The 16,473-nt window shown below is 39.2% G+C and overlaps 1 protein-coding gene across 1 annotated transcript in view; it reads left to right on the forward strand.

Moving 5' to 3' along the window:
• The first annotated feature begins 331 nt into the window (after window positions 1-331).
• Window positions 332-16,473, forward strand: part of POU2AF2 (POU class 2 homeobox associating factor 2) — a 35,273-nt gene continuing 19,131 nt past the window's right edge. The window contains exons 1-2 of the mRNA XM_061203873.1: window positions 332-341; window positions 8,081-8,190. Coding sequence (XP_061059856.1) covers window positions 332-341; window positions 8,081-8,190 — 120 coding nt within the window. The remainder of the gene's footprint in view (window positions 342-8,080; window positions 8,191-16,473) is intronic.

Genomic DNA, 16,473 nt, shown 5'->3' on the forward strand with positions numbered 1-16,473 from the left:
TCCTTGTTTCCATAATAAATGTTCAAGAGAGTTTGTTCCCAATGGAAACTCATTGTTACTGACTAAAAATCCTCTTGAGGAGGAAAAAAGTACCTTCATATATAATCTACATTGAGGATGCAAATTGTAGAGAAACAGACACAAAAGGATTTGCATTTAATCAAATCTAAAGCAAGTCATTTCAGAAGCATCACTGCCGTGTACAGAGGCCTTTCCCATCAGGATCAGGCTGACCTTTCCAGGAGACCAGGCTCCCTTATCAAGCAAAATACACCATTCACCAGAAATCCTACATTGCCATTAAGAAGGAAATTCACCAGAACCATCCAGAATGGAAAGTGGTGAGTCAATATCAATTATTTAAAACTTTTTTAAAACTTTAATAATCCTAATGTTTATTTTTAACATCACAAGTGCATAACATAAAGCAAAGGACAAGAAGAAATATCCCTAACTCCAGCTAGAACATATACAGTAAAAGTATAAAAACACAGACCAGAGACCAACAACTTTGAACTCTTGGTAACATTTTCATAATTCTGTTGCATTTAATTATTAATTGTTGGATTTATTTTGCTGTTTCAAGTTCATGGAGGTATGTTTTCTGAAAGATCAATTCTATTGAACATTATTTTTATAAAATGAGAACTTGGATATTAAAGCATTCTCTTCCAGTGTAGCCAAATTTTATGTTAAAGGTAACAACTTCCAGTAAGCCCTCAATTATAAAGAAAGTGCAGGAGAAGAATCCACATTTATATAGAACTTAAAATATCTTTTGTTCATGCATCTTGCTTTTAAGATTAAGGATGAAGGGCTTTCCACATACACACGGTAAGGAAGGGCTGTTATTTCATGAATTCAAACTATATATAGATCTTTCTCAGTGTGTTCACTCTGAGGATACAAATGTTAGTGTCAACATAGAGTAAACCCCTTTCAGGAACAAATTTGAGATTAAAAAGTTAGCATTTTAAATGTTAATAAGTGATGATAGAAGAAATATTCTTTAAACACTTTGTAAAGTAGCTTGAAAGAAAAATTAATATTTTTTAAAACACCACAGATCCTCAAAGATAAAAAGAGCCATAAGAGCATCTATCTTCTGCAGTATGGAACTGGTTATTGACAGAAGTGCTAAGTTTTTGGATCCAGCTCTGAGGCTTAAAAAGTGGAAGAGGGGCGTGGCTACTGGAAGGGGCTTGTGGATGCCTATGGTATGGGCAAACCAAACTGCTACAAAATCCTCACATGTTAACTAATTTAGCCCCACTTCTTTAAAAGATTCAGTCTTTTTTTCCAGTGTAAAATTTCCTAAGTAGTATATATTAATTAATATATTGAACATTTCAAGATTAATTGCTGAACTTGTCTTTCCCTGTATTCTCCTAGAGGCTTCCCATAATAAAACTAGCATAATATCATCTCCCCAGATCAAAAGTGGAACCACAAATGCTGAGCATCTAGTGGGCATAGATCAAGCACTATATTCCTACGTAGGGATCTGCCTCCTCTTGGGGAGAGGGTTCTCAGCCTCAGCAAGACAGGCTGAGCTGGGTTGGTGGGGTAAGGAGAGGGGTACCTACAGCCTCAAGGCTGTCACCTGAGCCAGACGGTGGGCCAAAACACTGTATTGCCACTGGCCTGTCCAGGACCTCATTCTTGGCACTTCCCTGACAGGCAGAGAAATGGAAGAAACGTGGATGCTGTTCACCAGTAATCCAGGATGTTTATTCTGCTCTTTCTTAAGTGAGAGTGTGCCTGTATTTCATACCATGAGGGACCACAATTCAGAGAGACATCGTCTATTATCTTAATTGTACCATTGTCTAATGATGTAACTCAAAATATGAATTGTTTTCTAAAGTTATGGGATTTTTTTTGTTTTATTCTTTTTTTTTGGTTTCGAACTGTCTCTTTATTCCCTTACCTTACGTAACAAGCACCTGCTCAGAGACTCTAAAGAATTTAAAAGCAAGAAAATGTATTACAGAGACTGTCATCAAAGTAGTAAAATACGGTGCTTCAAATGTCATAAATATATTTGATATTTCATAACTAAAAACAGTTGAGGAATCTCCTACATTTTAAATAGCCAATTTCAGAATGTATGAGTTTGATTTGATGGAGAAAAGATGTAATTTTCAGAAACAACATTAAAGCAACAGCATCATTAAATCTACTGTGGGCCAAATTCTTCTTCAAAGTGAACAGGAATGTGGAAAGGGCATGACTGAGACAGTTTGCTGCGTGTACACAGTCACGATACGACAGCATGAATTTTTTTCCCAAATTCGAAAGGATAAATGGATTCTTATTAATATATTTGCTTGTGCTTTCTCTCTGGAAACACATGTCTGTTTTCTCAACAACTGATCTGAATGCAAGTTTGTATCTAGGGTATTTGAATAAAAACTCTTAAGCATCTCCTCGTTTATGCAGGTGTGGATTCTTTAAATAGACACAGTGCACAAGGGGAAATACATTTGGAAGTAGGAATACTAGCAACATTTTTAAACTCTAAATATCACTCCTCTTTAAAAAAGGAGGATAGGGTAGGTTAAGGAACTTTCAGGATTCCCAAAAATAGGAAGAATAATCCAGGTAATAGTTTAAAGAATTTTTACTAGGTTCCATCTCTTAGTTAAAATGTATTTTAATCCACCTTAAATGCTGTGTAAAATGCATTTGCTTCTTTGTATCTACTTCAGAGCCTGGTTTATCTCCATTGTCCCTGTTTTCTTACCACCCATGCTGAAGCCCCAGAGAAAGGGTTTCTTCCCCACCTCTTATGAAACTGCTCTCTCCCACATTATAAAGATCTCCAGTTTTCCAAACCCTATGGTATTTCTATGTCTTCATTTACCTCAAATTCTCTAAGGCACTTTCTTTACCCTACAAGTACTTACTGAGCACCTACTAGGTGCCAGATACTTGACACCACCTCTTTCTCCATGCCTAATGTCTACAAGGCCTTTCTCCCTCCACCATTATTCCTCTTTCTCTACACTCCCTCTTTCCTTCATTTCCCTGTTGCTACCACTCTGCTGTGTCACATACCTACATCTCTGCCCCCTCCTCCCCACTTCTGCCCTGACCTTCCCTGGCCCCTTACTTTCCCTGGGCATCAGAACTATAGCCTTTTCCCAGGTCTTCTACTCCTTTCTGCTACAAAGTCTTCCTTGGAGAACTTTATTTCCATAACTCTAGTTATCATAGTTTTATAGATGTTTCTTAGATGTACAGTTCTAACGCTGGTCAAAGTTCTTGCCTATCTATAGGATGATTTCACTTGATTATGTCACCACAACCTCAAAGTCAGCATATTCAAAACTGAACTCTTCTTTCCACATCAAAACCAACCCTCTTCCCTGTCTTCTTGATTTCTCTTCTTAATCATGGTAGTCTTTTTTATTGTGTGTGTGCATGTGTGTGTGTTTGTGTTCTTTTGAAAGAGACCTTTAAGATTCCTTAAATCTGCCCTTCCCTTGTCATTTCCAATGTTTCTGGTTAGCTTCTCACTGTTTTATCATTTTCCATCCTCTCTGCTTCCTCATCCTCAACCCATCCTAAGATGTGCCCTCAGATTAATCTTCCAAAAAAAATTCCAAATCTTCCTAAATATGATAAGTCATAATATAGCCCTGGTCAAAAAGATTAGTGGTTTCCATCACCTACAACATAAAGTATAAATTTTTACAGCCTGGTTTTCAAGACCTTCAACATTTCCATTATTCTCAACCAAAAAAAAAGGATACTTTCAGCAAATATTTACTGAAGGCCTACTAAGTGCCAGACACTGTTCTAGGCATTGGCACTTAAGATGTTTCAGTGAGTAAAAACAAGCAAAAGTTCCCTACCCTCATGGAACTTACATTCTAGCAAGGAAAAAACAGACAATAAACAATAAACTTAATAAATAAGGAAATTATATAGGACATTATAACATGACAAGTACTACATAGAAAGAAAAAGTAGAATAGGGTAAAGGGGAATAGAGATGTTTTATGGGAACGTGTAACTTTAAATATGTTCTCATTGAGAAAATGACTTTTGAGCCAAATTTTGAAGGAGACAAGGGCATTTAGTCATGTGGATAACTGGAGGAAGAATATTCCAGATAGAGTGGACAGCCAATGCAAAGTCCTAAGGCAGAAGTGGTGTGGTTGATGCATTTCAGAAACTGGCTGGAGTACAATAGAGTGTTATGAGATGAGATCAGAGGTGTCATGGAACAAGGTTATGTAGGACCATAGTAAGGACCTTGGCTTTTACCCTGAGTTAAATGGGAAGCCATTGTATGGTTTTGAGAAGAGGAGTGAGGCAACTGGACTTTCTTTTCGAAAGAATCACTTTGGTTCCTGTGTTGAGATACACTGGGGATAGGGGAAGAGTGGAAGCAAAGAGATCAGTTGGAAGGCTACTGCAGTATCTACATGAGAGATGACAGTTGATTTTACCTGGACGTCAGCAGTGGAGCTGGAGAAAAGTCAGCAGATTCTGGCTCTATTTTATGGTGGCACCATCAGGAACTCCTAAAGGATGGGTTGTGAAGTATGAGAGAAAAGAGAGGAACTAAGAATGACTTTATAGCTTTGGGACTGGGCAACCAGAAGGATGGAGTTGCCATCGACTAAAAGGAAGGTTTCAGATAAGCAAATATAGAGGGAAGGACAGAGTTCAGATTTGGACATGTGGAGTTTGAAATGTCTACTAGACATCGAAGTGAAGATGGACATCCAAGTCTAAAGTCCAGGACAGGTCTGGTCTAGGGATAGCCATCTGTACTTCATCTATAGATGGCATTTAAATCCATTAACTCCAATTACCCTCATTCCTTTCCCTTCCTACACATGCCTTGCTCTTTTCAACCTCTGCTTTTGCTCATGCCATGCCTAATGTCTACAAGGCCTTTCTCCCTCCTCCTAACCTATCCACATCTGTCTGAATCCAGACTAAATCCCATCCCTTCCCACAAAATTTTCATCAATAAACCAGAGTATACTCTTCCCCCTCCCTTAATCCTTCACATGTGAATATCTTATTTCTCTAACTAAAAGAAGATGTCTTTAAGGACATCTGTTATATGTTCTAAATTTATTTTGCATCCCCTGTGGCATATAGCCCCACATTTTGCACTAGAGTCTTGCCAACTGGTACATAAGACTGATTGTTTTATGGCAAAACTTCAGAAGTTGTGATCTGCTTATTTGCCATCTCATGAACTTTATCCATTAGTCACCATGTGGTTATTTGTTAAACTTATTTAGAATAAGTATATTTCTGCTAGGCTTTTTGGCATACACATAAAGCATAAATGGATAATTCAGATTGAAACCACCAATTAAAAAGCCCTTTGGAAAAAGTGAAACCAAGACTGTCTGCAAACACACAAAGGATCAACCTGGACCTCTTCAACGTCCACCCCAATCTCCTTCTCAGACCTAAGTCCACACCCACGATCAATCAGCCAGCTAGGAATGCCTAGGTTAGAGTTGGCCCCCACTTCCACAGGAAACTTACAAAGTCCCTACTCTTATGTATATCTTTGGTTCTCAAACTTCAGAGAACATCAGAATCACCTAAAGGGCTTGTTAAAACACAATTGCTGGGTCCACCCCTAAAGTTTCTGACTCAGTACTTCTGGAGCAGGACCTGAAAATCTGCATTTTTAACACATTCCTAGCCGATGCTATTGTTCCTGGCCCAAGATTCACACTCTGAGGATCACTGGTGTGTATTCTCACTTGGACTTTTCTGTCTGGCTTTGACTCCAGCCTTGTTCTGACCTTTAGTGCCTGAGTCACTCTCCTACTCCAGGCTGCTGGAACGGGCACTAGAGATATCTTAGTCACTGACCATACCACCGGGCCACCACCCCTCCCCTGCCCTTCTTTATTCCGGGCTCAAAGGTTGAGAGCCAACTTGTGTCCTTGACCCCAATTTCTCTCTCCCTCTTCAAGATCTCCTTTCATCATTTTCTCCCTCTTCCCTAAATCTTCAGTCCCTCCCTCTTCCTGTTCAAATATCCTCAAATATCTCCTATCCACGAATTCATTAAATCGATATAAAAACATAAGCAAACCTCTCCTTGTCCCTGTAATTGTCTCCAATGATCATCCAATCTCTTGCTTCCCTTCCTCATTCAAACTTCAAGAAGAAATAGTCTCCCTCCCTGTCTCCACCTCTGCCCTTGACGTTATCACCTGGCTTCTAGCTAATGCTTCCAAAATTGCTCTTGCTAAGACAACACCAACCACTGAATTGAAAGCAATGGATGCTTTGCTGTCCTTATTTTCCTGAACAATTCTGCTGTGTCTCATTCTTTTTCCTTCTTTCTTGAAATCCCTTCCCTTGAATTCTGTGATGCCTCATTCCCCTGTTTTTTTCTGGTTCTTCTCCAACCATTTCTTCTTCATTAGGGTTCTCTCCTTCTCCTCAGACAACCCTTCAAATGTGGATGTTCCCCAGGCTTCCATCTTTAACCATCTGGTCCAGAGCTTCCCAACCAGTGTGTCAGGAATCAGCATTGTAGGAGGTCCCAGGATATTGATCTCAGCCATTGAGAGTAGCCTGGCCTATTTATCCCAATATGCCAGATGCATAAGTTTTCCGTGAGTGCCATTGTTTTGACTCTACCTTTCAAACATTCCAAGAGAGTTCATTCTCTTTCCTGGTTTCCTTACTATCAACATTATGATGGCTCTGAAACTTATATACCCAGACCAATCCCATGGTGAAAGCCTGAGAATCAGCCTTGAATCTTCCCTCTCCTTTCCCTCCTACATCTAAATAATTTCCAAATCTGTCCTCTCCTTGCCCTCCTATCAACCACGACTCAGACCCCACTATCTCTTGCCTGAATTATCCTAGAATCCTCCTGACAGTTCTCCCTGTGGCTTTGTGATTCTTAAATCTAAATCCACCCTCATACAGCTGCTAGAAAAGTCTGTCTAAAATGCAAATCTAACCACACTACTCCCATGCTTGGAAGCCTCCAATGGCTCACTGCACACAGGATGAAGTCCAGACTCCTTCGCCTACAAGAAACTTCATGACTGCGCCCTGATCATTTCCTTTCCCCAGGCTCAGTTTCTCCCTCCTTCTGTTCTTACCTCCAGGACTTTGCCCATGCTGTCCTCTATACCTGGAATGTTCTTACCCATTTACCATCGTACACACCGCTTACCTCCGCTATCACCTTGCCTTCCCTAACTCCTTCCCCACCCTCAAGAGAAATTGACACATTCTGTGTTTTTCTGAGTATTCTATTCAGGCATACTTTTTGTTGTACTTTGCACATTTGCATTATAATTATTTTTAAGTATTTCTCTCCTCCCACTAGATGGCATGTTCTTTTGTATTCCCAGCTCTGACACAATGCCTGACACATAAAAAATACTCAATAAATTATCGATGAATAAATGTAGCCTTAGGCTTTTCCCAAAAAATAAGGCATCACACACAATTCTAAGAGCAACACTTAGATTCCTTTGGAACAAACATTAAGATCATTTAGCTTTAAATTTGAGGCTGATTTGAAAGAGATACTTAAGCCTCTTTAATTAAAAGATATATAGGCCAAATCCTGTCAAAATAAGACCCAAAGGATCAGTCAAATAACTTTGTTTTGCTGAAATCAGGTTGCATGTGGCTTTATTTGAATTGAATAATAAATTGTCTTGGAACCTAGTTTTTTTTCTCTCCTTCATTTTGTACAGGAACTTTGTATTTAACTTGGTACTTTTCACAACATTTTCATATGCATATCTTATATAACTCTGCAGTCAGTTTCAGAGAGATTATTATACCCATTTTACAGATGAAGAAAACAGGGTTGAGAAATTGTGATTTTCCCAAGTCAGTGGCTAATACGTAAAAGATGAAATAGTGTTTCTTTCACTTAGCTTGGATCAGTTTCTGTCAAGGACCAAGAGATAGGACTAAATGACCCGTGTTGAAGCCACTTCAAATTCAAGTTTATCATTCTAATGAGAAAATAGCATCACAATATTAGCCCTGGACAGGTTAACCTACTTATAGTATCCACATTTGATTGTTATTATTCCATTTGCTTAAGTCCCAGGAGACTACAGCAAACGAGTGTATCAAGGCGTGAGAGTGAAGCACACAGTCAAAGATCTACTGGCAGAAAAACGATCCAAGCAGACAAGTAACTCAAGATTTAATGTAAGTCTCAGTTGAATACATTCTGAAGTCTTTGGGGGTTTAAGTCCTATTAAGATTAGTTATCTCCCCTCTCCCTTTATCTTCACACCAATCTCTCACGTCTTGAGTCTGATATTCTCCACAGCAAAGCCGCCCTTTAACTGGCACACACTATATAATTACTAGTATTAACATTATGGCACATCTGTCAATCTATAAGCAAGGATTCCAAGAGCTCTGTGAACTTATTGGCTGGCTACTTCAGCTACTGGATATGAAATGATGATGAGTCCTGACTTTTTCATTTCTGCCAGTCATGAACTACCAAAGGCTCAGTTGGTGGGAATAATGCTGACCTTCATCCACATGTTATTCTAAATCTGATAGAGACAACTTCTAAACATCTTCTCTGTAACATGCAAAATCAGATTTAAACAATCTTAGTAGGAGTTGTCTTAAGTCTAAAATCTTTATCTGACATCCTTGTCTTTATAAATAGCTCCGCTCTGTACCTAAAATGTTTAAGTAGTTACACCCAAATCTCCAATAATGGTTCTTGAATGGAAATAGCAGTTGGCTATCAAGTTATGTATATAATTACTCACCTGCTTTGCTGGGGGCAGGACACGAGAGCAGATGACCAGGAATAAAGGAGGTGACCACATACAGCACTCAGCACAGGGGCTGGTACACAGTGGGAACTGCTTCTTCCAGTGTGTTCTGCCCAGAACGTCAGCACCATATTCAACACTGCTCCAAACTCAAACTTCTGGGACTTGTTTCAAATGAACCAACTCCAGATTCAATTTCCTCCCATCCAAGAACATCCTTTATTTGCACATTTTTTGGCTTTCTTTTCTTTTAAACCACCTCCTCTCTTCTAGTTCAACAAATGGAGCTTAGTTGATAAAGAGAAATCTGAATAATTGGCTCCTTGTCTGCTCCTAGTGCCGTGTTTCTCCTCATGCTTCTTCAGAATCAGCTGGAATGTGAGTTTAAAATATCCATACAAATCTAGTCTCTTGAGAGAAAGAGAGAGGGGAAAAAAGAAAGAGACAGAGAACTCAGTCTACTCTAAGTGAACCATAGCAGCATGGATGTAACATGGATTGCTTGGCCACTACTATGGCTAGAAATGTGAAACTTGCAAAAGTTCCAGGCATACTGTCAGTTGGGAAGACAAGAGACGCAATGAGGATAACTTCATAGTCAAGGAACAGATAGTCTATCTGCCCCAGGTGAGGCTATAATTCCCTCCTCGGCAACGTCATCCATACACACATACAGTGATAGGGCACTGTGCCAGATGGAATTACATAACAAGACAAAGAGGCACCTATCCAAATGGTGGATGGAAATATATTTTTTATTAAAAAATTACCTAACATGATTTCTCACTTAAGCTCTGCGACTATCGAAGGTGTGTTTTCTCTATTTTTTGATGCTTTTACTTTTTAAAAGATATAACAATATAAACATAATTAATAATAAGTCATATTATTTGATTTAATTTTAAAATGCAAATTCCTGGTCCCTGTTCCATGTCTACTAACATAGAGTTATTGGTCTGGGGCCAGGGAACGGTCATTCTTAACAAGCTCCTTCGGTGATTTCTTTGCACATCATAATATGAGAACTTTACCACACAGCAAAGAGCAACTGTCAAAACCCCACACATGACCAAGGTTCTTATCTCTACCCAGATTAGAAGTTGCTGAGCTATTGCTACTGGCCCAGTGACACTGCAAATGTTATACAAAAGTGGGTACAGGAAACATGTGATACATGGTCTGTGCCATTAAACAACAAATAACCTGTTGGAAAGGAAAACACATACATTTAAAAAATACAAGACCATATAACCAAGCACTACACTGAATGCTGAAGACAAAAAACCAGGCAGCATAGCCATGTGTTATGAAGATTGGAAAACTATTTACATAAGCACAGTTTAAAGTGCACTTCCTGTGTGTTATCTCATTTGATAGACACACTACTCCTATGAGATTGATGTTGACATCGTTCTCCATTTTACAGATGAAAAAGTTGAGAACAAAAGAAGGGAAGGGATTGTTTACCAGTTGCAGTTAGCAAGTGGCAGGTCTTCTGACTGCCAATTCCATATCCCTTCTAAAGGGAAAGATCAATGTGAACTGGAGTAGAATCATTTCTGATTCATGCTGTCTTCATCTGTTTGGGCTGTCATCACAAAATACCACAGACAGGGTAGTTTACAAACAGCATACATTTATTTCTCACAGTTCTGGGGGCTTGATGTCCAAGTTCAGGTTGCCAACATGGTCAGGTTCTCGTGAAGGCCCTTTTCTGGGTTGCAGAATTCTCATTGTATCCTCACATGATGGGAGGGCGTAGGGAGCTCTCTAGAGCCCTTTTATAAGGGCACTAATCCCATTCATGAGGGTTCCACCCTCATGACCCAATTGCCTCCCAAAGGCCCCACCTGCTAATACAATCTCATGGGGCCTTAGGATTTCAACGTCAATTTAGGGAGGACACAAACATTCATACCACAGCACATGCAAACAAAGGAAATTAAAGCATAAGAAAATATCATCATATAGAAAGGACTGGAAAGGTGCAAACCAGCTCTAACTATGGTCGTTCTTCTCAGGCATCAGGTACACAGGCAGTATGAACTCAACCCTAACTTCCTGTTCTCACATATTACTCAGTGTCTCACTGCTAGTATCTTACTCTCGTCCTCATTTCAAAGACCTTTTAAACTTGGGTAATTAAATGCATATAGTCCCATTACATGGCTATTTGGACTTTAGGCATCTCCATGAATTGATTTTACTGTCTACTTCTTTCATCTCAACCACTATTCTAGAAAATCCCAAGAAAGACATCATATTAGTTAATCACTGACTCTCAAGGACTTTTTCCGTCCCTGTGGCAAACACAACTCAATGAGCAGGAATCACGGAGAATCACATTACTGGCAGCACTTACAGGGCTCTAATGGCATGAGGAATGCAGACACTCCCTACTCTTTTTCATCCCAGTTCACTAGGTGACAATGAGTCTGATATCTTGGGTAAGTTTAGATAGGAAAGCCATCCTTAGACGTGTTCAAAATTTGCTACTGATAACATGGGTAATAACCAGTCAAAAGATAACTTGAGGAGATTGGAGGCCCTACCACACTGTTTTACCATAGATATTGCCCTAAGCCAAAAAATGGACCCCCAAAGATCCTACAGCAAATCCCTGAAACATGTGAATGTCGACTTAAATGGCAAAATATGTGATTAAGTTAACAATCTTGGGTGGATCTTCCACTTACCCTGGAAGAGGTGATCCCTAAATGCAATCCCATGTACTCTTTTTTTTTTTTTTTAATGTGGAAAAATTGTGGGTTTTTTGGTTTTGATTTTGTGGGGTTTTTTTAACATCCTTATTGGAGTATAATTGCTTTACAATGGTGTGTTAGTTTCTGCTTTATAACAGAGTGAATCAGCTATACATATACATATATCCCCATATCTCCTCCCTCTTGCGTCTCCCTCCCACCCTCCCTATCCCACCCCTCTAGATGGTCACAAAGCATCAAGCTGATCTCCCTGTGCTATGCAGCTGCTTCCCACTAGCAATCTATTTTACATTTGGTAGTGTATATATGTGTTAGCATACAGTATTTGTTTTTCTCTTTCTGACTCACTTCACTCTGTATGACAGACTCTAGGTCCATCCACCTCACTACAAATAACTCAGTTTTGTTTCTTTTTATGGCTGAATAATATTCCATTGTATATATGTGCCACATTTATAAGAGGGAGTTTTGAGAGACACACAAAAGAAGAAGAGGCCACGTGACCAGGGAGGCAGATATCACATATCAAGGAAGGCAGGCAGGCAGGCAGCCACCAAAGCTGGAAGAGGCAGAGTGGACTCTCCCCTCAAGACCCCTGGAGAGAGAAAGAATAAATTTTGGTCTTTTTAAGCCACCCAGGTGGTGGTAGTTTTTTCCAGCAGCCCTAGGAAACTAATACACAGATATTATGAAAACTACATCCCCCAGATAAGTACTGTCTAGGAAGTGTCTATCTGATGCCCAAATTGCTGCTCTGTTCTTTGTGACAGCACTTGAATAAGTTTACATGGGTTATGTTGACTCATCTTTACCACAATTTCTCTCATGAACATTTGTTTTTGATACCATGAAGTGTTTTTCACATTTTTGCAGTAGGAATCGAAAGGGAAAAAAATCCCTTGCATCAAAAGAAACTTTCACCAAATACTGGACTTAAAACCACTGTGTGCATTTTAGCCATAATCCTGTGGTTTCACAACTATTATCATGGATATCTTTTAAATAATCGTTTCCTCTTTCTTTTTCAAATTTTTCTGGGTTATTCTTTACTATACTATCGACCAGATCATTAAAATTATGAGCCACTCACCAACATCTGGTACCAAAAGATATGTGCTTAGACTTCTGATGTAAGTTTATGTTGCACTGTTTTCAATTACACTATTTCAATGACATTCCATAAAAACCAATCATTGAAAATTTTAAATAATATCACAAAATTCGGTGAGCTCTCAGTTATCTATAGTAAAATTAAAAAGAAGAAGAGGCAGTAAGCCTAATAGCCACAATTTTTCATTTTGTTTTGAATTCAATGAACAATTTGCAGGCTATTGAACTTTCTAATCAAATTTTTCCCAAGCTATCATAAAGATTCATTTAAAATCATTGAATATAAAACAGCTGCATGAGGGAAAATATTCTAAACTTGCTAAGTAGGAAATGGAGCTCAGTAACCCAATTTTGGAGTTAAAATTGAGTAGTGGCATGGGGGAGTTCAGTGCAATATGGGGGGAATTAAGAATGGGCTTAGCAATCAGGGTCTGATATTTAATCTATTTTACTGGTTTATGGACACCCTCATAGGTATTCTGCTCTGCTTATTCATCAAAATGCCATAGTGTGGAACAATAAGGAAATAGATATGAAAGTGATATTTAAGTTAATATCCTACATAAATATGAGGAAAAACAAGTGACGATTTCTGGTTGTTCTTAGAAGATCTGAGCTGAGGGAAATGTTGAGGAGCTATATCCCAAGTGGGAAATATATTTGGATCATATCAGCCTTGAATTATACATAATATACATACACAGACCAAAATCTAACTATTTCCACTTGGCATGATTCTTTTTATACTAACCTTAAAGCCATACTGTCAGCTAGGTGTCTTGGTTAATCTTTCTTAATTATTTTTGGAAGTAAAACATTGTAAGCACAGAAAAAAGCATGACAATAGTACATACTGATGGAAAAAACTGGAAGAACAGAAGGTGAATGGAAGCCATCTAATGCGTTTATGGCATAAATTATATGAAAGTGTTTGATCTTCCTTGAGAGGTCGGTGAACTCTTACTGTAGAACAGATGTGCATTGTCCAGCTCCATCTGTAACAACTGTCTGTCTTTCCATCAGGACTGCTAGTTAGAGATTTGTTTTGTTCTATATCCAGCTGCTGTTTTGTAGCACCAATCACATGCGCATTTCAGTTACCACCAAGTGTAAACATGATGTCCATATCTGTGATTTGCATTTGGAGTTCTCGTGAAGTATTAAAAAATGAAAATAGGCAATTGGAAACTGTATATTACAGCATCTCAAAGTTTCTTTGATTTCCCTGAAACTTTGGAAAACACATCTGAGACTTCTCTTCTGCACCAAAAGGGACATTGCTGCCTCCTCAGTCTGTTTGAATCCCCTCCTTCTGGTTATCAGTGGTCTCTGGCAATTCCTTTCTCCTCTCTGGGCCTCAGTGTCCTTGCCAATAAAAGTAGAGTTTGATTCCTCTCATTTCAGTATTCAATTTTAATACTCAAACTTTAAAAAGTTTATCCCATCCCCTTATCTTCTTTATTATTCATATTTCAAATGTTCACATCTCACTGTTTATGATTTGAAGTAGATCTGAATCTCTGAGAACTAGCTCATATTCAAGCTGCAGCATCCTTGAGCTGAAGTTTCAGATCACTCTGTCATCTGGGAATCTTCAGCGCTTAGGTTCACAGAATTTTCTCATCTAAGGCACAGACAGCATAGCATGATGAAGAGTATGGGCCCTGGATCAAGATGACCTGAATGCACTACCCCGCTCTGCCATTTGTCAACTGTATGATAACTGTAAAGGTACTTTAATCTTGGTGTCAGAGGAAGATAATAGTACGTGCCTTGCAAGGTTAGATTTAATATGTCAAGAGCTTTGCACATGGTATGTGTTCAATCAATGCTAGTGCTATTAAATACTGCAGTGAAGGAACATTAGAATTCAAGTGATGTAAGAAATTCACTGAGCTGAAGAAATGTACAGTCCAGCTGTGGAAGAAAGAATTATACATGAAATAAGTGATTAAAAATTAAAAGATGGCTTTGGTTTCCAAGTGCCAAACACACAATAGTGACCATCAGTGAACAAGATGGGGATTGAAAAGGGGGAGAGCAAGGCGTGGACAGGGTAGATGGAAGAAGACTTCTTGGAGGAGGGTGAGCCTTGAGCTAAGTTTGGAAGGAAGACATAACTCAGATGAGCAGTGAGAAGGGGTAGAGACCAAACAGAACACGAGGAGGGGGTGACGGTCCAGAGGGAGAGGAGAGACTCTGTCTGTGATGTGCAGTGGGTAGACCCACTTGGTCTATAGGGTGGAGAAGTGAAGAGAAAGTCAGGAGGCCTGGGCTGGTACATGACCTTTCAAAAGTTAGTTCTAGTCTTGCCTGCTGAGGTCTCCCAGACACTCCCCTCCATGCCCAGAGCCTCCGGCGTATTTATCTGCTAAAATACTTATTACATGCACGATAATTGCTGGTTTTATTAAATCTCTCCCCCAACTGGCTAATGTCTTGCTATCCCGTTTTTTTCCTTTTGGAGCCTCCAGCCCAGGAGAAACAGCAGTGGGGTAGAACTGTTAAGAGCTTGTGTTTTGGAGTCTGACAGACTGAGGACCTGACTCTATAGTGTGAAGGTGATCGAAGTTCTCTGGACTTCTGTTTCATTCTATGTAAATGGAGAGAGTGACACCCACCACAGACGTGTCATGAAAATTAAATTAGATAAGGTATAAAAAGCCCCTGGTACGGCTGGTACATGGCACATTGTAAGTGCTCAGCAAATGGCAGCTTGTATGGTTTTCCTAGTACCTGGAGTGTGGTAGCATTTGATAAATGTTACTTATTGTGCAAGTGTGCTGTGCAAAGGCAGGCACCCAGAGTTGGTGGTGAGCTCCGAACAGCAGCCTTGGGAATTAGATACTTTGTCTTCATTACTACAAATTCTAATAGCATATAAATAAATCGACCCAGAGAAAGGCCACTGGGTAACTTTTGTAGGTTCGAAAAATTGATTCACTATGAGCCAATGAAACAACAAAATAGTGGAAGCGACAGTTATCAACCTTGTTTTTATTCTGACTCAGCAATACCACCCTCCTCCATTCTGCGGGTTGAGATGGCTAGAGTTGAAGCTCCAACTTGGTGCATTTCATTAAGATAGATTCAACTGCTCCTATCCTGCAGTTCTAAATCTCCAAATATGTAACCAGTCTTGGATAACAAACCAAATATTATACTTACCCATCATGGACGACTGTTTTATGAAAACACCAACTTCAAACGGCAGGAAGAAGGAAATAAAAGTCTTAATATTTTGATCAGGATTTGCTTTCAATTTACTAACCTAACAAGTTACTTTTTTAAGCCTACATTTCCTCAATTACAAAGGATCATATAATCCTATGAATGGTATGGGTGGGAGGGGACCAGTACTCACTGTGTTTTTGATGTGTCTCCCTTATCCCCACTGGGTACAGCTGCTTATCTTTCTGCTTTGCTAGATTTTCCCGACCCCAAAACTTGTTCTACCCTACCCCCGACCTGAGGGGTCTACCCAAAGCTAAGCTGTGTCCCTTATTTATTCTGAAAAAGATAAATCATCTTTCCTCTAGTTTGACAAGAGTTTGCAAATTGAGTTTGCAAGAGAAATAGGCAACAGAAAAATCACATAAAGCACAAGAACAATTACATGCAGTGCAAATATTCTACACTAATATCTGGTCAAAGATTGGCATGGGTAGGACAGTTGCGGTGACTTCTGGGCCTGAGTTCCCTTCCATCACCTCAATTTTCTCTGGGGTAAATAAGAATTCTTAATGATAATAGCTATCATTTACTGCTAGGCTCTGAAATAGAAACTTGACAAATATTTTCATTTATCCATTTTAAAGTAAATTTCACTTATCAACAAGGAGCACAATAGCCTTAAGAGG

The sequence above is a fragment of the Eubalaena glacialis genome, chromosome 10 (assembly GCF_028564815.1).
Source record: "Eubalaena glacialis isolate mEubGla1 chromosome 10, mEubGla1.1.hap2.+ XY, whole genome shotgun sequence".
NCBI classification, from domain to species: Eukaryota; Metazoa; Chordata; class Mammalia; order Artiodactyla; family Balaenidae; genus Eubalaena; species Eubalaena glacialis.